We start from the raw sequence: 22,751 nt of genomic DNA, 5'->3' as shown, positions 1-22,751 counted from the left end.
TTTTGCACTTGTGTCTGTTTTCTCAGTTGAATGTATCTGGCTTCAGCTTCACCTCCCTGATGACTAAATTGAAGAGCCTTTGCTCATCACTGTTTTCTTCCAGTAAGAACATATTAAATGCTGTAATGAAGTCACTTGCTCAATCTGTGTTTAATTAGCTAAACAGATTGATCTTTTAAAGTCTTTTACTTCAGGGATTTTTTCCCAGCTGTCAGATAATCCGGAGACTGTTACCAGCCCCCACCCCCAACAATTTTTCAACATCCTTTAAAAATTCTGAAGTTCAAAGAATAACAGGCTGCTTTGGTAAAGGTGGTTTTCACTAACAGTATTCTACTGTGCAGTTAGAGGCACTTAAAAATTGACTTTTACCTTCCTTCTTAAATCGTAATGATAATGTGTCACACCTGGTGTAGACAAGGAGGGTCTATGTCTGCATTCTATCAGTAAATGGCACTAAATACATATTTCTAGAAAATCCAGGAATTAAACAGTATGCTTTGGAATTGGGAAATAGCCACCCAGTCAAAAATATATCCAAGAGAACATTCTTGGCACATTCTCATATTACCTATCACTTACATAAACACACTGTGTCATAGACTAATAGGTAGATTGTAGAAGTATGATAGTAGAAGAAAAATAGGTTTATTTATGATAACTTATGAATTATTCTCAGAGATTCTCAGAGAATAAACGTGCGATTTATTCTCAATCATGCCTCATGTTTCCACTGGGCATCCCCACGAGTACTGACAGGTAGGGGAGGCTCTGCCTCGAGGGCTGGCAGGGAGAGAGGCAGCAGAGGTGCTGGTTTGCAGGTGTAATGGGTGGGTGATGGAGACAAACCTCGTGGGCTAATGGGGGAAGCAGCCCTCCAGAGAGAGAAGATAAGAGGGTGGAGGCAGGTAAACAAGTAGTTCAAATTTGATAGATGAAAAAGGGAAGACAGTGGATGAATTCTCATCACAATAGTGTAATTAATTACGGTTTTATGAGTGAGATGACCTAAAAATTAAGTACAAAGGAAGGAGAAGGAGGAAGACAGAAGGAGAAGGAGGAAGACAGAAGGAGAAGGAGGAAGACAGAAGGAGAAGGAGGAAGACAGAATGAGAAGGAGGAGGAAAGTGTGGAAAAAGCAAGGAGGGGGGTGTGACATGATGGGTAGAGATATAAGAGGGAAACTAGGAGAGGACAGGGTAGCAGAAGCCTGGGTGGGAAGGGAATTTCAATAGAGAATGACTAGAAGTGCCTTTGTCTGGAAAGCTGCTCCTGAGAGACTGAATGCATTTTAGAAAAACAAAATTTTCATTCACACTCTTGTTATTTTACGTCTTTGTGACTACAGTCTCTCTCTTCCTTCCGTTTCCTAATCTTGGCCAGTCCAGCCTTCACACCACTCCTGTGCTCAGATTGTCCTTCCAGTAAGGTCACTTTGACCATTTTGCCCATCTCCTGGTATGGCTTCTTGAATGTAGCTGTCTTGTGCTGCTTCCGTGGCTTAGTTCTGATGCAGTATTTCATCATGTAACTATGATCTTTTACCTAAAATTCTTAGCTTAATTCATGAAATAAACTCCGGTTTATTTCATTTTATTCCAAAGTTACCATTTTTTGAAATCAGTTTGATTTCTCCTCTATTGACAATAGAAATGTTCTGCCAGGAGGAGCTGAAGCCAGATACTTATAGATGGGTCTTAGAAAAATGGCTTTTCCTAGCACTTGTTATGCCCTTTGCTTCAACAAAATGGACCAGAAAACCTCATTCCTTTCTTATGTCAACTTTAAATTATCACAAGGAGGTTTCTACTCTTATGCAGATAGGGGCAGAGGGCTTTTCTTCAGTACCTGTTTACTTGGGAAGTTTAAAAATTCCTGATCCATTAGCAAGAATACTGGTAGCTGAAACTGTTCACATGTTAAGGAGTTTTTAACTGTGCACAAAACTACAATATGTTCCATAGCTGCAAACCATTCTTTTCACAGGTACTTCAGGTCTTTGCCAGTGCAGCTAAAATGATGTCAAAATAAAACATAATGCTTCTCCACATAGGCGCACACACACATACAGCATATACATATCTATGTGTATATTTATATGTCAAAACATGTGAGTTCTCCAGAGCTCTTCCCAGAGGCCAGCTTTTTAACAGTGGCATCAAAGATCTGACTACCTTCTTTTTCTTCAAAGTCTTTGAGATTTATATTTCAGTTGTAAGTTTGTGGGACCTAATAGTTTGGAATTAGTTGTTTTTATCCAGTGAAATCGAGAGGAGATTTCCTCTCTTCCACATCAGAGCTAGTATCTGTATATCATTTCTGTTCATTTTGGGACTGGAGATTTTTGCCTAAGCTTTATTCCCTCCCTTCTCACCCCCTTTTTTTGTTTGATTTAAATCTGCTCATTCTGCTATAAAACTCTGCAAACAAAGGACAGAGCATTGTTTGACACGTAAGCCTGTTTCCAGTCTGCTTGATTGATCAGTCTGGCATCTTCTCTTGGCATTAAATACAACCACAGACTTCATATTCTCCTAAAAGGCAGTATGTATCAGTGGAATTTGCATTGTTACATGTTTCAACAACTATCATGTAGTTTGGTGAATGATATTTTTATTATTGTAGGCTTAAAAATTGAACAATAATGAGTTTATAATTATTATCCTGCAAATAAAAAATATTGTAGCATACAGCTGTATTTACAATTTCCTTGTCATTCATTCTTTATTCTGAAAATATGTGTTAAATACATTTCATAGCTCAGGTTCCCCATGAGACCAGATTGAAGTGAAGGTGGTAATTCAAGTAGATAGAGCATGCATGCCAAATAGCATCTGAAAATAGGGTATTCAATTTACATCTAGCACGTTTGAGAAACAGACTGATTTGGGTAGGCATTCACATAAGGTGTCAATCGTTTTCAAAGTATTTTTGCAAGGGATAGGTGAAAATATTGCAAGGCAATTCCTGATATTCTTCATTTTGTACAGTGTATTGTGAAATGTTGTTTCAGTTTGCTCAGGATGAAGACAGTTGTATTGGTGACTTCGCAGTGGTCGAGTATGAAACTGCAGAGCAGGCAGAGAAAGTCCAAGAAGTCACGGATGGCATGACTATCAAAGGGAAGAGAGTCCAGGTGTCGTACTGTGCTCCGGGAGCACCAGGCAGAAGCACGTTAGCAGCACTTATAGCAGCACAAAGGATGGTGAGATATTTGCAAATCTGTTTTCAGAATGAGTTTGATACACCTTGAGCAGCCTCAGTTGGGTTAGAGGGATTCAGCTGCTTTGCATTAGGAAAAGGAGCTGAGCATTTGGAAGAATTGAAGAATTAGCCTTTTTTTTTTTTTTTTTTTAATCTAGTCAGCCCAATTCAACCTCCTTCATAGGCAAAGCATGGCCATGTACTGCAAGGAGGAAGGGTAAAATATGGCCTTAAGATGCCACAGAGTTACACTTACGTAGCTCTGGGATTTGAGTAAATTTAATTTTCTGTAAGAGAAATTGTTCCAGTTCAAAACAAAAGTAACTGGAAGTGGAGTCATTTGACAAGCTAAAACTTGGTTTAAAACAGAGAGGCAAGAATTTGTCCATTTTAAGATAAATTTCAAGGTAGGAGAAATCATTTAATTTCATGGTTGATATAGAAGAAAGCTTTTTACATCCACATGTCTTATCAGATTACTTCCTAGAAAATTGGATGTGATAAGTGTTACATGAAGCTGTCTTAAACAGAGAAGCAGAACAGTCTTATTACTTTGGCTGGCTTTAGCCCACATCTTCGTGAGAGAGATGGGTGGTGCTATTACAAGATAGTGTGTGGTGTTCATGTTAACAGTGCCTTTCACATTCTCCTCTTTTGATAACTGTCTCAGTTTAAGGGAAAAAAATAAATGTGTCTCAGAAAAAATAATGTGCTTGAAGTTTTGGGGGAATAGTTTGTTAGGCATTTCATTTGAGGGAAAAGGAGCATGGAAAAGAGCAGGAAATAGGGAAGAAAATTTTTTTTTCTGTGTAAAAAGAAATGTGCCCATTACCATCAAACAAGTTTGAGGGATTGAAATGTATTCTTTGTTTTGTCCTGATTCTAACATTTTTCTCTCTCTCTTAATTGGAGATGAGGAACAATAGGAAAGGCTTGCTTCCAGAGCCAAATCCAGTGCAGATTATGAAAAGTTTTAATAATCCAGCAATGTTACAAATGCTACTGCAGCCCCAGTTGCGTGGACATGCTGTTAAACCTGGTAAGGTTTTTGTTGTTTTTTTTTTTAAAACAAACCCTGTTCTTAGTGATACAAGGCTTTTAACAAAGGAGAGAAGCAGGAATACTATTTTAAAATCTGTACAGACACTCTTTTGATGTGTTTGTGTAGACACTTTCACATTTATGAAAGCAAAAGCAAGAGGTGGATTGCTACACTATTGTGTTTGGATCAAATTTAGTGTAACCTAAAAATGCCCTCACATTAACTCTGAATGTTTGTATTAGAAATGGGTTTAAGATGAAAAGTCTTTTGCAGACATCACAGAAATGGCGAGTTTAAATCTGATTTTAGATCTGAATTTTGCGGCCTGAGTCTTTCTCCTATTGATTTCAATGTAAATCGTTATTCACTTGGATGCTACCATAGTTGTACACAGCATTAGCCAAAAACATTTTTCTGCCTTCTCACTAGGATGGATGTGAATAAACATATAAAAACCAATCTCACTATATTTCAAATGGTGAAGGTATTAGGAACAGGATTGAGAACAGATAACTTGAAGAGTCAAGTGGGGGACAGCTAAGAGTTTGTGACATAATCTTCTGACAGAAGATACACAGAAACTGTGTGTGAAGAGAACACTTCAGTGAAGAAACACTTTAGCTAATGCTGAAGTTTCAAAGCACTTTAGATAGTGCTGTGGTCTTGCAGTCAACTGCAGACATTTCTGCATCTTGGAGCAAAACTCTCAGCTTTGGAGGAGCTCCATGAAAGTACATCTCTAATATACATCTCTAATTGCAGATCAAAGCTGAGTGTATTGAAAAGTTTCATTTTACTGTGCTGGAAAGTTTTGTGAATATGAAATCTGAAAAATATAGAATAAGTCTTAGAACGTTCTTTACTTGCCTAACTTATAAAACACTGCAACTGTGTCTTGTGTTTTTGAAACAGTTCTTGGAGCATCTGCAGGTTTACCTCACCTTATAAATTCAGCAGTTGGCCCACCTTTTTTGCAGTTGAATAAAATTCATCAGGTATGTGACCAAAAAACTTTTCTCAAAATACATATTTGTGGAGGTCTTAGCATGAAAAATATTCTCAAAGTTTGAAGAAATTACAACTAAAATCAAGTGTTCTCATTAAATTTATCTTTGAGAAAAGGACTATGAGATGCCTGTGGGGATGTAAGAGCACACTGTGCTTACTATCCACAAGTGAGTTATTTTATCTTAACTGAGCTTTTGATTTGCTAACACCTGCCAATGTAGAGACAGCTTGCCATTACTGGCAAAAAAAAAAAAAATCCTCTTTAAATTAGCGCTCGAGGAGTGTGACACATCCATTTCTCTCTGCTCATACACACTTTCTGTAGAGACTTGATTGTTTTCTCTTATTCAAGCCAACAAGCTTAGCATCATTACCTTCATTTTGAAGCTTGCAGGGACCAGAATGTGCTATATATGCTATAAAAAATAGTGATTTGCAGATGTTACTTCTTAGGCAAAAAACCCCCAAGGTTATAAGCTGTTTTAAGTGTTCTCGGAGTATCTGTAGTTCACTGTAAAGTTGATACGACTTCCATATGGGCACCAGAATTTCTGAAAGATACTATATTGGATATTTGGGATGAGTTTGCCCTAGAAATTGGTGATGGGAACATGCTAGAGTAGCACCCACAACCAGAACTCCTCCTGCAGCAGTTGACTTGGCCAGCAGCCTGCCTGGCCTCCGCCTTGCACTGAGGTTCTGTCAGAGATTTCTCCAGCTCTGCCAGGAGCCAAAATTTGCCTTCAGTATTCATGGCGGGGGTTTTCATAAGTACCTGAGAGGGACTGGAGTCAATCGCTTTGACTTACCATTTCTGATGTTTCAGAAATTCCCATTTAAAAAACAGAATCCCCTTAAGTACTAGTTCTTACTTCTGCTGTTCTTTTGGCAAAGATAGACTGATAGATCTTTAACAAAAAATTAAAATGCAGAGATACTCCTTAAGTACATTCAGCTTTTTGGGGTTTTTTTCTGCTAAAAACTGGTAGGTGGATATATCCATTTTGAATAAATAGTACTTAATTTTTCCCTATCCAGTGAGTTGCTTTTGTCCTGTACAATTAAAAAATACATAATTCTTTGCTTGTACTTCTTTTATTTAAATGACATTTTCAATTGGTATATTTAGTTACTGCTGCTCTCTTCAGCCTTGGAGAGCCTGTGCTTCCTTGGAAGGCAGTGGGAATGTTTTCTAATCACAGCTGGAGACAGGCATGTTTTACACAGTTAACAGTGTGATTGATGATGATCCAATGTTTTTGGCTTGAGTGCTGCAGCCAAACAACTTAATGTTTTCTCTTTAGAGAGACTTAAAAGTTTAATTCTCTTCCAGGAAGCTTCCTGTCATTTAATTAGCTCCAAACCTGATCTAATAGCCTGAATTTTATTGACAAGTATTTGATTAACCAAATTCCTTCTATTAGGCACATTTTTCTGTTATTCAATGACTTATTTCAGTTTTCTCTAAAGCCAGAGAACCAGGTCACTGTTTTTATTGTCTTGAAATTCAGTATTGTGACAAGATAGAGGAACACACAGTATCTTGGCTTGACTCTCTCCCCACCTCCCCACTCGCGCACTGATTCAGCTGCCTGTATATCTTGGTTTTGCTTTTGTATATTCAAGGTTTTGTAAAGTAATATAATGAGAAAAAACAATATTTTTAGGATGATTATGCCACAACATTATAAAACAGTTCATAAAGATTCAATAGAGGGGTATTTGAACAAATGAGTTATTCATCCAGTAATCTTTCAACTCTGGAGTTAGCATGACTTTCAACTCCTTTCTTTTAATTACTCTTAGCTACAATTATCATGTGCCAAAATCATGCATTTTAAACTTTCCCAGTGATGTGTTCTCCTCAGTCATCCAGCAGTTCATTAAATCTTTATTAACCCAGAGACTTCCTTCTGAAGATTCTACCCAAACTGATTTTCCACTTTTGTATTTCTGAACGTTTTTCAATTGAACTTGTACGTGTTCTTTGTTGATGTAACCAAGTTTAGAAGGGACAACTGCTGGTATTTGGGACAATAAACAGCCCTGGATAATTTCTACTGCAAATCACTAAGACAATTAAAATAGCAGATGCTTAACAAATCTAGATACGACACTTTTTGTTTTAAATTGCACATTTCTGAGTCCAGAAGACCATATTACAGGCATAGGGTGGTTTTTCCCCTAGGGAATTTGGCCCTGCCACACAGAGACACAACCTAGGCTTGAAAATATTTGTGAGGTGTTTTGCAGGATGCTGCAAAATCTGCAAAGCCATGCATCAGGAGAGTTGCCTTCTTCCTGGGTTCCATCTTCATTACCTGGTTTTGGTGATCTTTCCTATGTAGGAGATTTAAAAAAGAATGAGGAAGGCTATATTTGTTGTGATTTGAGACAGTCAGTGTCCCGTATATCTGTTCTTGCACCACTGTACAAAAAGGTTTGTAGAGCAACCTGTATTTTGCCTGGCAAATCATGACCAGGAGGTGCTGCCAGAAAGACAGTTCCAAGCCTTTGTTCAACTAGCATGAATCATAGTGTGGTTTTGTTAGCCAGAGTGGACGTTGGTGTAAAAGAAATCCATAGCAGAGTCTGAACATGGTGCCCCAGAGTTGTTAAGTGGCTCAATTCTGGTGGCAAACCGATCTAGAAGTTTTTGAATGAAAAATACTAGTATTTTATAGCCTTGACAATCTGTAGGCAGTGTGATTTGTAATCTTTTTAATGGTTCTGGAATAGAATTTCATGTAGATAGTTGCCACTAAAAAGAAGGGAAAAACATACCCGGATATTCCTCTTTGAAAGTAAGGATACTGTTTGGTAACTGTAAAACAAGGGATGAGAGTCCCTGCTGGTTACAACCGAGTCCAGTAAAGCGTATAGATATTTGATGAAGATTATGTATTAGAATTGCAATGCAAGGCACAGCGCAAACGTTAACAAACAATGAAGTCCTTATTCCTAGAGCTCATCATTGTGTCTCATCTTTCTTATTGGCACTGCAGGTAACTCCCCTCTCTAGTCTGCCTGCAGAGGCTTCAAACACATTTCACTTTCCCTGTTGGCCCAGACACAGGCTGCAGTGGAGTCTGGATTGTATTTGGAGTATACTCTGGATCCTTTAAAAGCCATCAGAAAGCATACTTGTGGTTGTGAGGTGAAAAAGAGGGCCGGGCAGGAGAGAGGTTAAAAGAGCTTGAAATAACTTCCTATGAATGAAGCAAAAATTTAGTTCTGATGAGGAAATGGTTATTTTCCTTTGCTGCATGAACTCTGAAACTAATTTAAACTTCTTTAAACAGTATCGTCTGAAAATGTTTTGAGAATGTACTGTTTTCCATGACTGTCAAACTAACACTTCTTTTAATAATTTCACAGAGTTCAATTCTGGGGAGTACATCTAACTTAGTGCTGCAGAGTCCTGCTCACCTACCCTTGCCACAGCAGCAACTGATGAAGATTGAAAACATTCAGGCTAATAGTGTAAGGTCATCGCTTTAACTTCGGCTGTCTTTGGACGCTCTTATAACTGATAAAACAAATAATTATTTTCATCTAGTGTAATGTAACAGCTTAGTGTATCTTAGTGTTACATCGTGTAACAACTTTAGTGTATCTAAAAAGATTAACTGAATGTGAAAGTTGTAAGAAATAGCTAAGAGAGATTATTTTAATCATTTACACAGTTTTCTATTCTTCCTTATAGAAACCGGGTTTGCTGGGAGAACCTCCAACAATGCTACTTCAGACAGTACTGGGAATAGGGGTAATGCCATCAGTGAGTTCAGGCATGGGAACCCGTGGAGAAGCTCTTAAGTGTAAATGACATTTTATTTCATACCTAATCAGCTTGAAATGATGCACCTGACTTTCTCTCACTTTGGCAAAAGCAATAGTATGTTTAAACCTTATCACTGCACAGAAAGTTAGGCAGAGAGCTGGACAATAGTGCACGGTATACAGGTAAGCAAGTTAACAAGTTATATAGCTGTATAACCAACTGTAACCTGCTGGTTTAAGCAGGAAACACACTTGAAATATCTTGCCTTGTTGCCTAGCTTCTCTCATCTGTTTTGTCAGGGAAGAAAGAGTACCCTGTGGCATTGGTTGCGTATTTGCAGGTTGTTAAATATTCTGCTTGCTCATTTTTAGTACACTTGCAATATGTTTTTATTTAGGACCAAAATTTTAGGGTTTGTTGGTTCAAAGCAAAAAAATCTGAGCAGCTGAAGAGGCACTGCAAATAAGTTTTTTACATTCATTTCATTAACCAGTAGAACTTTAACATCCAGTCTGTGATGGATGTCAGTTTTGAATGCAAATTTCTGCGCCAGTGATGCCCTCAATTTTTATGAGGAAAGATCACTTGTGATACTGCTTAGTGCATCTTTTTTGTTTCCTCCACTGAGAGCCATATATTCGGCAGGTCTAGACGTGGTCTGAGTTGTGGTAGTAACCACAAGGAAAAGCTTGCGGCAAGGAAGAAACCTATTCTAAAAGTCTAGATTTTAATTTTGAAAAATAACTCCTAGCTCTTTTGTTGATAAGAAGAATTTTACTAATGCCAGTTGAGGTGGGGTTTTTCCCCTCTGTTCCGATAGAGCATCCTCTAGGATGTTGTTCCCAGGTTTTTTGAAAGTGACAGGAAACACTAAGAAGTAACTTATAGTGAATAATTAGAAAAGTCAGGGGTTTATTCTATTGTATTAGCTTTAAATAGAGTTGTTTGCTCCTGGGATGGTAAAAGAATAAAAACTATCATCAGAATCCAGTGTTCTGGGACAGCTGTAAAATAGATCTCTAAATGTTTTTCTCATCACTTAGTAAAAACCACAAACAAACTGTACTGATAAATCTTGTCTAACAGAAAAGTTTCTCCATTTATGGTTGACTGCAGCATCTAATCTGACTCCAATTCAAACAGCAGCAGCAGCAGCAGGGATGGGCATGCTGCCATTCTTTCCGAATCAGCACATTGTTGGACAAGCTATACCAGGGCAAAATAACGCTCCAGATAAACAATCGACTACCGAAGCGGTTGTCTCGGGATCACAGCCTTATCATCAGACCTTAACAAATCTTTCTGCGGGAGCTTTGCGGGCTGGACATGCCAAACAACAAAATCAGCTAAAAAGTACTGATACAAGTTTGGGGGTAAGGAACACTGAATACAAATATTTCCTTTTTTCTTCTGTGTGGATTTTCTCTTTTTTATTTTAACATGCTTAAGAGTTAGCTGCAACTGCTTATTGTAGTTCTTCACTATAAAATTTGCTAGATCACAGGATCATTCATGAGACATTTTAAGGTCATTCCACTTAGGAATAATAGGGAGAACAATAATGCTCTTTGGTGGTCCAAATGAATTAACAAGGGAATCTTTTTACAATGCTGGAGGGTTTTTTTTCCATGTGTATGCCTCATAGTATTTGATGATGAAATTATCTCAAGGGCAATGTCCCTTTTAAAGACTGAAAATTGAACTTGTGGTGGAATTTCATGACTAATCGGGAGCAATTCTGGTAGTATGTAGGGCCTTTGGGCTTCCACGTCGGGGGGTTGTGTGTGTATATGTGTGTATATATATATATCTGTATGTGTGTATGTAAATTTTCCACTTTTAGTCCTCTTAGCCATAGCTGACGTGTTCTTAGTCTATATCAATTTTAATATTTATTCCCTTGAAGGCAGGGGGTGGGAGGATGATGGGATGGGATTTGAGTTGAACCAGAATGGTCTATTTTTTTCAGAAGTTTTTTCCTGCCATTAACAGAATTTACTTTTTTTTATAATATACATACATAAATATTTTGACATTTGTGTGGAAACATGTTCTTAATTCAGATCAGATCTGTGTTTTCTTTACATATTTTCTGAAGCATCTGAAGTGATTAGATTATATTCAGTATTGGTGTCTGCCTTTCTTAGACAGCTTTGCCAGATTTGGTCCTACTTTGGAAAGTACACTTTTCATTTTTAAATAATTTTTTACTGTAATGAAGTGGAATTTTACCTGTGTATAGATACACATGGATAAAATACATAGGGTGTCTGTGTATACATATATAAAAACAGTGGTTTATTTCAGCATTTCATTTAGTTAAAAGGAAATGTAATTAAACCATTAGAAGTCTAGATAATTCATTTATTTCTATGAATATTGTTTATCAGGAAAAGTTCTTTTTTGAAATCCTGGTAGATGTGTTAATTGTTTCCTTTTCTGCATCAGTAGACAGAAGGCCCAGTTTGCAAAAATCACATCTTTGACAAGACAGCAGCAGTCTGGATGCTGATACTGACCGGTTGTACTGTCTTAAATGCCTGCTTTTGCATCCAGATGAAGAATTTCTGCACTTTGTTGAAGCTTTTTGTGTTTAAAAACTGGTCTCACTGGTTTTGAAAAAATGTTGATGAATACTATTTTCAGTAAAATAGTATTAATCCATTAAAATAACGGATTTTTTTTTCCTTAATGGGCTTTGAAAAAATGTACAGAATAGATGTAGAGTAGGATGTAGATGCAGAGTCTTCCAGCTATGTATTTCAGACAAGCTATGTAACTTGCTATAGCTATTTCATCCTTATGTCTGGCATTTGTTGTGACATAAGCTAAAGGGAAATAAGCTGGTATGTACCCTTCCTAGTGCCTCATAGGAAACACTTCTGGTGGTTTGGGGTTGTGGGTCAGGCCCGATGCTTCATTTACACTCATAAACATTTTCCCCTTTTAAGTATAGACTTACAAATAGAGTGATCAGTAAGATGTGTTGTAGTGACAGATTGCAGGCAGGGCCGTATCTCCAGTCCAGGGTTCGTTTGGCCTTCACTTGCTTGTGACTCTGGGTGAGAAGAGTTGATTTTGTCGTAAATCCCTGCAGCTGGGGTCAGTATGGTGGTTATTATTCCTTTGCTTGAATTTAAAAGGTTTTCTTTTGTTTTTGTGGGGTTTTTTTAATACCCTTTAGTAACATCCAGTCTAAAGAGAAACATTCCTACTAAATTATTCAGCAAGAAAAAAGTACAGGCAATGTGTCCAGATAGTCATCCCAGCATTTATTTTAGAAGCCTTCCTGTACATTTCATAGGCTTAAGCTTTTCTCAAAACCCTGCAGGGACACTTACCTTATTTGTGACAAATGTTGTATGAATATAATGCACGTTGACCTGTCCAATTGTTTTGCAGACTCCCTTGAAAAAGCAGACTTCGCTGCTAGGAGACCCACCAAAAGAAATACGTCTTAGTACCAACCCCTACTTGAATTTGGCAAGTGTGTTGCCTGGCATATGTCTTCCAGGTAAGCAAACACTGAGCGGTTTCAGTTGCAAGTTCCCTTGACCGAGTGTGGCAAACCATTATGCTGTTTGGCAGGTAATTCCAGTGACCACAACATTTATCTTTAAGGAAGTCTTGTAGTCTGTCTTAAAATTGCAGTGTAATAAATTTACAGAGTTAATGGGCTTACAGATATAGACAAACTTCTAGAAAACCTTTCAAATATTAGTAGCACTGATTAATTTTGAGCACAGCCTAATGTGAAGTAGCAGATTTCTGTTCCAATCCTAGAATATTGCTAAACAAGAGTGCAACCTAATTTTTGCAGTTTATACAAACCACGTATTCTTTGTGTTACAAACAGCAATTGCCAGTAAAGCCTCTAGTCCACCGCAGCAGACCGGACTTTCAAACAACATCGTGGATGCTGCTGTGTCTCAGGGAACTACATCACAACATGCAATGGAAAATTATTTTAATTACTCTCAACAGCATGGGGAATACACACAGGTACGTCACTTTGCAGTGCTTTCTTCTGAAGCCTGGTTTGTCACTCAGAGCTCTGGGAGCAGGATTTTTGGCAGAGATCTGCTCAGAGATCCCTCCCTGAGCTGCTCATTGTTTTTCTCTGTGTACTCTTCATGCACTTCTTGGCACACATGTGGTCTGGTAGCCCTTCATGCAGTTGAACAGCGTTGTCCAACATCATGAACCACTCCTCAGCAGTTCCTAGGCTTTCCTACAACCAAAACCCACCCTCTTCTTCAGGCTGAAGCTTATAGGTCCTCTTCACTGATAGTTTATCTCTTTCAGTGTACAGAATAGATTTAGCACAAAGTACACCTCAGTAAAAAATAAAAGCCTCAAGACATTCCCTGCTGCAGTGTTGTAACCATAGAAAGATTGCTGCTGGAGAACCTGAATTCAGTGCAGTTGGCTAAAAAATTACTCTTACAACTTCTGGCTTGGCTTTTGGTCTGTCTTCAAAACCTTGAAGTTTTTCCTCTTTCCCTTCCCAAGAAGTTTTCAGGTTTTCTTGAGACTTGGCTAGATCCCAGAAAGAGTGTGTTCTGTCTACCAGAAGTTCCTGTATAGCTTGGGGAATTTTTAGACTCTCTGCCAGCTGGTTTCACTGCACAGGATTTCTTCACCACGTGCCCCGTTTGGTGATCAGAGCATGGCCACTAAGGTGGAGGGCTGCCCCTTGTCTGGAGTGTTGCAGTACTGAGAGCAAGTGCTGGGTTTCAGAGACATCGAGACACTCTGTGAAATAACATTTCCTTATTTTCATTAGCCATCACTAGTCTGTGCAGAAATACATATGAATGAAATATGAGAATTGGATTGTAGTGCTGTCAGGTAATCTGTATAAAAATCTTGGGTCTGCGTGGGGACACCCACCCTGGCTCTGCTGTAGGTCTCCTCCTGCCCTGATCTCTTCTCCTGTGGCTGGGAGACAGAAGCAAGCGGTGCTCCCCTCTCCTGGGCTGCTGGCAAGGAAATCTGTGTTGCTCCTGAACTCCTGGGGTAGAGCAGGGCTGCTGTGGGAGCCGGTTGGGTCTGGAGGACAGAGAGCGGGCACACGGCGGGGCACGGGGCTTGGTTTGTGTTAGGAGGGTCTCAGCCCAGCCAGGAGGGGCGGAGGGGACGGTGTTTGCTGCAGCAGGCAGCTTTGCCATGGGCCAGACCCATCTATTAGGTCAGATCTGGTGACAGTTGTGGGTTAGAGAAGCAAGAGGGATGTCCTGGGGGCCGCTGTGTTTTGTGTAAGCATAGTCTTGAATGTTTTGTTTGAATCTAATTATTTGCTTTCAATTCGCTTTGATGTCTCCTGGAGGTAGTTCCTAACCCTAAACCCTTAAAATACTGTCCAAAAAAATCAGTAGTATTGTAGTATTAGTGTTACTAGTATTATCTGTAGTAACATGAAGGACTCAAATGATGTCGCTTAGGTGCAGAGATGCCACATGTCATTGTTCAGCTGTATTTGTACTGTCTGTTCCTTCCATGTAGCAGAAATGACATTGTACTTGTGTCCACTGCCAAGGCAGTGGTGCCTTGTGTGTCTTTAAAGCACTTAACGTCATTTTAAATGTTTGGTTTGAGCTTTATCACTGGTGTCAAACATGTTTTGATGCTTCTTGGAGAGCTTTGCCTTTTATTCATTCTCATGTCCTGCGAGGCCGTAAGAATTGTTTTCATTTAAAGTGACCTTAGTAGACAGCTAATGGGAAGAGGTTTTTTCCTCCTTTATAGGAGGCTGTTCAGCAGTGGTATCAGCATTATGCTCAGGCATATAACTCTACCCAGGCAAGAGTCGATGAATTTGAAAATGAAGCCTCTGAGGTGAGAAATAATTTTATTTTCTTCCTGTCTCCACTGGCTGTTTCTCCCATCAGCTGTGAGGGTGCTTTTGGATTCTGGACACCTGCTTTTTTTGTTGATAGTGGCTGCTGCCATTGCTACCGCAGAGACACGGGGCTGGAGAGCGTGGGACGAATGGCACTGCATGGTCACCTTCCGCAGGGCATCCCTGCACGGTTACTCTCCAGGATGTTCACGCTTTTGATTATATCTGGCATAAATATTTTAATCTTCCACAATCTGAAGTTACCTGTAAAGTTCAGGAGTGTATTAAAATACTCCTCCCAAGAAAGAGCACATCATAATGTTACTTCCCAGTGAGTCTGTTGAAGGATTGTTTTTCACTCAGGCCATTATATAGCCCAAGGTTGGGTTATAGACCAACAACAAGCACACTTTTGGGTTTTCTTAAGGAATTGTGTGAAGTAAACTGTCCCCCAAATCCTACATTTTGCTCAAGAAATTGCTGCATGCCTGAGCTGCTGTGAATTGGATGCTCCTTTTAGCAACTGTGACTCAGATATTTACATATCTGCTGAATGCTCGTTACTATGTCGAGTAAAAATGAATTCTTGAACCTATTTTCTTTCAACTTCTGGTTGATCATGGATCCCATTCTGCATTTAGGAATCTACAGGTGGATCTTACCCAGACTACAGAACCTGCTTGCAGGTCCTGCCTACACTTTACAGTGGAGCCCAGGGATCATGCCAGCCAGGCAGCTTGCAGCTTCCTCCACAAAACCCCTTAAATAAGGTGAGAGGAGAGACGCAGCAGAGGGGTTGTAGATGCAGCTGGAGCCAGCAGCTGGTGGAAGTGCTTCTTATTTGTCTTATGCTGCCACCGAGTGGACTTCGGACCTGCAGCAAGCCAAGGCAGAGCTTTTCCACTGCGTCCATGCTCCTCAGGATCCCGAGTTGCTCAGGATCACACCCAGTTCCTGGTGGGTGTGATAAATAAAAGCAGTGGTTGGGCAGAGCGTGCCAAACCCCCTCAGAGCCCTCCAGCACCCTGGAGATCAGAGCTCCTCACTGCCCACACACCACCAAAACCCACAGGAAAGAAAGGCTGGATGTTTGTGAACAGACTTCTTGGAAAGATCTGCGAGGCTGAATGTGCAAAAATGCCTTGAAGGAGGCAAATAAAGTAGGAAGTTAACAAAGGAGGAGGAGGAGGTAGTTCGTGCTGGTTTTAGGGTTTTTTGCCTGACTTGCAGATGTTCTGCAGTGAGTGCTACTGGGATAAAACCTCGGAAGTGGAGTTAGCAAGTCAAGGCAGTGTCCGGCTTACCTACAGCCTCCACTTTGTAATCCTCTTCACCGGATCCTGGGAGGAAAACCATTTTAAAATGGGTTTCATTTGGTGTTATACCAGACACAGATGCAACCTACTTCAGCCAGACTCATTGAGCAAAGCTTCCTTTGTCCGTTGCACTCAGTAGACACTTAGTTTTCATCAACAAAAGATGTGGGAGGGATGGGGAAATGCTATGGGAGCTATGAGTATCAGCTTAAAGGAGTCTGGAATCTGGACTAACGAGGAGGTGGTTTAACACTGACCAGGCCGGTGGGGATAAAAGCTTTGTTGAGTCTGAACAAAGGACCTCTCATTTCCTGAATGCCTTCGAAATTCTGAGGAATTCCTCCCCTCATGCTGTAGGTAGATCACATTGCTCCTGTTTTTATGGATGGGAGAGACCTTAAAAGCCAGATTGTCATCTCTTTTGGAGCTGCTGCCTTTGTGAGGCCAGCCCCAGCCCTGCAGCCTGAGAGTGATGCCGATCTCTCTCCACAGCCTTCAGCACAGCTTGTGGCCCTTTGCGTGGTGTCTGGGCATGGCGAGAGGAGCCGCAGCTGAAGTCCACGGTCGCATCTGGGAGAGCTGAGGGGCCCGGGCCCCTGCACCACTCTGCCCCATCGCCGCCTCGCATCCCTTTGCTGCATGTCATGCTCTGGCATCTCAGACTTGGCATGAGATTCCTGGTTTTTTGGAGGAGATTTAGAAGGAAAACACAACTGTAGCAATTTGTGACTCCTGGGTAGAGGACAAGGCTTGGCTGGAGCTGGCTTCGACATGTCTTGAGATAAAGATGGCTGGGGCCTGAACATGGTGCCATGGGCTGTGAAATCTGTAGCTCTGTGCCGCAAAAAAGATAGCACTTTCAGGTTTCTAACAGCTTCGATGTGGCTGGAAATGACTGAAATTGTGACAAGAGAAGGAGATAGTATGGGGTTTGAGCTACAATCTTCCAGTTCATTTCCAGTCTAAAGAGGAAAGCTTGTCTGTGGAGGTGATGTTGAGCAGCTTGCTCCAAAGTTTGTCTTAATGCCAGATGCCGTAAAAGGCAGAAAGAGAGCGGTTGGTCCCTTGGCACAGATGGAACAGTACGGTTTATTGTGCCTCTGCAGTGAGGTACTTTTCTCATTCCTGGAATCAAAAGAGAAATCTCAGTGAAGAGGGGACACAGACTGGTCCCCAGGAGGCTCTCGGTTAAGAGTGTGTGCTCATGTGCGTGTTTTAACCCTGTAACTGGTTTTTCTGCTGCTTCTGTGGGCTGCATTTCCGAGGTTCAGAAGGAGCAGTCGGAGGTTTGTATGAAGCACACAGCGGTGATGCTGTGCTCTGCCACGCGAGCTGGGACGGGTGGAGGGTGACAGCACACCTGTGACATCTCCACGGCTATTAGTGCAGAAGAGAGGGTGGGGGGACAACTAAAAAGTCTTTCTTCAAGCCAGTTCCTATTTACGATGATGACAAGTGCATGCTAAAATGAAATTGAACTCAGCTGAGGGTAATTTGAGTTGTGAATGTGAATTAGCAAGGGGTGCTTCTGAGGACTGCTCGGAAGTGTTCAGCTCAGGGATGTTTGGTCAGCACAGCTGTTCTTTTGATTAAGGAATTAGTGTCCTGGTTTGTGAAACATGTTAAGGCTTCTAAAATATTCACTCCAACATGAACCAAAACCCCAGATCTTCTGATTTAGGAGACAGGCTTAACCTGGGATGTGGCAAGATCAGGTTCAGGGTGTTGTTCCAGGGCAGATGCGTCAGGCTTTTAGAACAAGGCGACTGTTTAAGCCATTTTGTAATGAAATTAATGACACGTTGGGGAGAGGAGTGATCAAGTGTCACTGATCAGTGCTGGGCTGTAATGTGTAGGTGCAGCTTCTTGTGCTGTAGGTGTGTGGATAGTGCAACAATCCTGCTCTGATGGATCCCAGAGAGGAGCTGAACCTGAGCCTCACGTACCCCAAGGAGCCCTCGGTGGTGGGGCAGCCTCAGGTCACCTGTGTCCTCACCAGAAACCCTACTCTGGGCCCCTCGGGGCTTCCAGTGTGTCGGAGCGAGGCATTTTAGTTGAAGTTTTGGTTAAAGAACCATTACTGCTCTCTCCTTCACTTCGGTACCACGTGTGGACTCATGCCTGCAAGTGGCAGATGGTTACACGTAATCCACAACGCAAACCTGCTTTGGCGTGGCTGCAGACCCTCAACACCTGACTTGCCAGGATGGTTTAACCTGTTCAGCTAGGTGGCCCACTGGTGCTTTACTTTAAAGGATAAAGATGTCTGGAGCTGCTGGGACACCGCAGGGTAGTAGCACGGCTGTTGTTACACTGTGCCTGGCCCAGCCAGCCCTCTGCCCTCACAAAAACACATGTATGGTGCGGCACCTATGCGTTTACCATTGGGTTTGGTTCTTTTTAGGGAAAGGGCACAAACACTGACTCATGAGCTGTGTATAGCTGGACCTCAAAGCCAAAGGAGTCGGGCCTTTGGAGTCAGTTACTGGCTCCTGGGCCTTGGTAATTCCCAGACTGGAGCTTTATTTATTGACACCGTTTGCTCTGGATCATGTGTCACTTGTTTTCTTCTTGTCCTTAGGTGGCTCCAATGAGAAGCGAGAAGCGAGGCTCTTCATACCTCATTTCCTCCCCAGAACCTGGCCCCATGGAGTACCTTGGCCAGCAGACTCAGGGCTCCGCAGTACGTTACGCCGAATCCTCTCTAAAAAAAAAGCGCGTTTATTGAGACCTAAATAATCGCTCCTGCCTTAGGGGGTGAAGGCAGGCTTTCTGTACCTCCGCTATTTATTGCTGCCTTAACTTCAAATAATTCTTCTTTCTGTGTGGGTTACAAGTATCCCAAGAGGAACAACCCTCTGTTAACGGGCAAATTTGCCAAGGAGACGGTACGTATCGCTGCGAGGTTAGCCATTTCGCGGTAGCCTGACTTGCCTTCTGAAAAAGATGGGCTGGTGTTTCCTTTGTCGTCTGCCACGGACAGCGACAGCGGGCCGAGGCTGACAGAGCCAGGTGACTCGGTGAGTTTTGTAGCTTACCAGCTGAAAGCAATAAAAATACCAAGGGGGGAACGCTGAGCCTTGCTCTAGTCCTCAGCCTGAGGAAAAGATGAATTCTTGATAGTAATTTTTTTTCTTATTTTTTTAACTCAAAATGTGGGTTTTTTTTCAATCTTACTTTTTCCAGGATTAAGAGTTCTGCATTTACAGCCTTTATATTTTTAATATTTCCTCTTAATCCTGGAATAGAGACATACCAAATGTATTACCAGAGCCTCTGTGACGTTTCAATAAATGTTTGTTAAAAGTAAGATGCTATACTGTGTGCTGCCTTGCAATACTCAGTTCGATTTGGATCGGTGATACTTGGACAATGAAGTAACCTTTATCTGCTTTTAGGCCAGGCACCCACAGCTTTTCCTTGGAATAAGTAATTTACAGTTTGGGAACGCAGCTGTGTAGAATGGTGTGTGTGGCAAAGTGCCATCCTCCTCCCCAGAGGCATGGGGGGGGTGGGGTGTTGGTGAGGCAGGGCTGCTGGCACACCCTTGGGTGCTGTTAGAGTAACTGAAAGTGGAAGAAAGCAACTGCCTCTTGTGCTTTTTATGACTTCTGCAGGATTCAGTTAGAGCAGAAGCAATACTGACACGCTGCTCAGATGACATATTTAATCCTGTCTTCCTTTTTTCTTTTTTTTTTTTTCCCCCCAAGCATCTTAACTTTTGGAAGGTGCTGCACTCCAAAGCCTGCTAGGGCAGCGCATCCTGCTCAAGGGCAGCAGTTCTCAGGGGCAGGAAGCAGAGTCTTGACTCACTCTCCTGTCCCAGGTGAAGGGCAGCAGCCTGCCTGTGTGACAGCCCACACCCATCTGCCTCGGCCGAGCAGATGGCACCAGGTAGACAGAGATGCCCAGCAGGATTGTATTCCTGTTTGCTCTTTTTTTTTAAAAAAAAAAAGCCTGTATTTTTAGCTTATTCATTAAGCAACTCTGGCTTGAGTCTTTCTTTTCTGCTGTTAATCCTTGTAGCTGAAGCTTTAGGAATTCTTTTGAAATCCATGTTTGTGACAGATGAGGAATTAGGAGCCAGGCCTCCATGCCGGACAGGGAGGGGTTTGCTGCCTTGGAATCCTGTTGCAAATTCATTTGGACCGAATTCGCTGAGCAACAAGGCCAGAACCCAGATCCTTCTTACCTAATCTTGCTAGATAATACTGAAGCCATTTGTCAGTACTGATTTTTTAAAATAAAAAAAAAAAGAAGAGTCTTAACCTCTGCCTTCCAAGCTATGTGCTGGGACCAGGATATGTATTTTCAAAGCTTAAAACCGCCCCCCATCACCGTGTCTCCCTCAGCTGTGGGGCTGGCAGGCGCTGTGCATCCACAGCCAAACAGCAACACGGGAGCTTTTCTGGGCTTCTATGTGTATGTAGTGATAAATGCATTTGTAATATTTTATTCAAAGTGTTTGTATGTGCAACTTTCTCAACTTGTTACGCTTTTCAGTGAAAATAAATTGTTGGTACATATTTAAAGTGGAGCTCTGTGGGAGGAAAACAGCTCTGGACGACCTTTAAAGTAATCATTTGATGTAGGGAAAGGTGGTTTTGAAGACAACATGTTCTGGTCACCCTTGCTAGGGCAGTTACATTTAATAAATCTTCCTCTGTTTAATTTATGATTAAAAGAGAGATGTGTGTGGAGAAAAAAAAAAATCTTTATTAGACTTGTTTGTATAAAGAGTAACAAAGTGCTTACAGATTTAAACTGGGTTCATAAGTGACATACAGAAGAAACAGGTAATACTGTAAAAATAAATCTGAACTCATGACAGCTCATAATTACAATTTTTTATATATATAGGTATATATTTAAAGACCTCCTTCTGTTATTGCCAGAACTGATCATCTCCTCAAAGCATTTCTGAAACACTTCCCATCCTTATCAGCCAAGGTGTAGGACATCAGTAAGCAAAAAGTTTCCAGTTAAACCACTGTTTGTCGGGCTTACAAAGCAAGAGCACAGGGCCCTCACTCGACTTGCCTACGTTTAAATGCTACATCTAGTCCTGACAATTAAACGTCCGTGGTCCCAGTCTGGCCCCACTGGTTTCCCTTTGGTTAACTGAATACTGCACAAGGGCACGGTTTGAGTCAAATTAAATAAAGGCCTGTTCTGGAAAGAATCATCTTAGAGGCCAAACACCTTTACAGAGAAACTGCTAAAATGAATTGACATGCTGGCCAAAGAAATCATTGACCAAAAAAGATGAGTGTGAGACATACACCTCAAATGGCACTGTTGGCAAAAAAAACCCCAGACTGTTTCACATGTTCAAGGTGTTCTTCCCTCCTAGGGACACTGCCCCTGTTCTCTAATTATTCCTCGTTAGGGGAGGGCTCCCCCAGCTTCTGTACACTGATTACACCTTTCCCAGAGCATGTAAGGGATCTCCACGGCACAGTAGTTCACTTGCAGCACAAGCAGAAAAACACTGCGTTTGCACGAGCAACACCCACACCAACGGTGGAAGCTCCAGCGGGCAGAACTCGGTAACGTGGGAGGGGGAAGCTTACATTTATCCAGAAACGGGGTTTCTCACTGAAATGCGTAACTGTACATGCTGATCCATGCTTTTTTGCCTTTTTTGAACACGACAGTTAAGCAATTTTTTTTTTTTAAATACATGTAAGCTCAGAACTGCAGACTGGTTAAGACAAGCTGATTATTTTGTCTTCTCTGGATTTTTACACCAGAGTTGGTTTTTGTCACTAAAATTTAAGTGCATGTAAAGGATAGTTGTCAGCCAAACTTTTTTTTTTTTTTTAAAACCTCAAAACCCCATAAAATTATTAAAGTACTCTATCAGGTCCTCTTATGTCCACTAGCTTAGTTATTCAAGGAACAAGCACCTTGTTTTAAATGCTACAGCTTGAGAACTGCAGCATATTTTGATGTCACTCTTTTAGTTTATGTTCATCAGGGTAGTTCAAAATGTAGCAAGACCATAATCAGGTAAAAATAAAACTGCCTTGCAATGACAGCAGCAAAAGGAGTTGAAGCTATTGTTTCAGCCATAGCTTTTAATTAATTTGATCCAACTGTTGACTAAATTAAAAAGGAAAACTGTTGGAAAAAAAATCCTTTAGCACAGTCAGAGTACAAATTACAGTAGTTCAAAAAAATAAGAGGTCTTGGGCATTTATACTTTAAAGTACTGACAGTATAAAAAAAAATGAATTACATTTTACTCATAATTGTTTCAAATCCTTGAATCAGATTGTGAAAGGTTGTCCGTTCGTCATGCTTGAATATCCAGCACTTCCTCATCAGCTGGTCCACCTGACAACAACAACAACAACAAAAAAAGAGAAATTTTTAAGGGATGTGTGAAACATTTCATTGGTTTTTCCAGTCAGTATAATGGAGCAGATTCTCACTACTCTGGAATGAAGAACGCTGACAGGAACACACCTCGGATTTTGATCTGAAGCAGCATGTCTCTGTTACCGGGGAGGGTTGTAGAATGTGTGTTTGTCTGACAGCACAAACCGTCGATGC

At 41.1% G+C, this 22,751-nt stretch overlaps 2 protein-coding genes across 8 annotated transcripts in view; one reads left to right on the top strand and one right to left on the bottom strand.

Moving 5' to 3' along the window:
* RAVER2 (ribonucleoprotein, PTB binding 2) overlaps positions 1-20,749 on the top strand; it is a 33,936-nt gene extending 13,187 nt beyond the window's left edge. The window contains exons 4-14 of one of the 5 annotated variants that reach the window (XM_074875831.1): positions 3,014-3,205; positions 4,117-4,243; positions 5,159-5,241; positions 8,633-8,737; positions 8,961-9,072; positions 10,182-10,408; positions 12,438-12,549; positions 12,892-13,037; positions 14,784-14,873; positions 15,519-15,647; positions 18,775-20,749. In XM_074875831.1, the coding sequence (XP_074731932.1) occupies positions 3,014-3,205; positions 4,117-4,243; positions 5,159-5,241; positions 8,633-8,737; positions 8,961-9,072; positions 10,182-10,408; positions 12,438-12,549; positions 12,892-13,037; positions 14,784-14,873; positions 15,519-15,647; positions 18,775-18,921 (1,470 nt within the window). In that variant the 3' untranslated portion in view covers positions 18,922-20,749. Of the gene's footprint in view, positions 1-3,013; positions 3,206-4,116; positions 4,244-5,158; positions 5,242-8,632; positions 8,738-8,960; positions 9,073-10,178; positions 10,409-12,437; positions 12,550-12,891; positions 13,038-14,783; positions 14,874-15,518; positions 15,648-18,774 lie in introns of all 5 variants that reach the window. The other 4 variants (XM_074875830.1, XM_074875832.1, XM_074875833.1 and 1 more) reach the window with 4 other exon arrangements.
* A 140-nt stretch (positions 20,750-20,889) lies between these two features.
* Positions 20,890-22,751, bottom strand: part of JAK1 (Janus kinase 1) — a 63,240-nt gene continuing 61,378 nt past the window's right edge. For all 3 annotated transcript variants that reach the window (XM_074875827.1, XM_074875829.1, XM_074875828.1), the window contains exon 25: positions 20,890-22,532. In XM_074875827.1, the coding sequence (XP_074731928.1) occupies positions 22,431-22,532 (102 nt within the window). In that variant the 3' untranslated portion in view covers positions 20,890-22,430. The remainder of the gene's footprint in view (positions 22,533-22,751) is intronic.

Source organism: Strix uralensis, chromosome 8 (assembly GCF_047716275.1).
Source record: "Strix uralensis isolate ZFMK-TIS-50842 chromosome 8, bStrUra1, whole genome shotgun sequence".
In the NCBI taxonomy this organism is placed as follows: domain Eukaryota; kingdom Metazoa; phylum Chordata; class Aves; order Strigiformes; family Strigidae; genus Strix; species Strix uralensis.
This window is presented reverse-complemented; position numbering and strand designations above follow the sequence as displayed.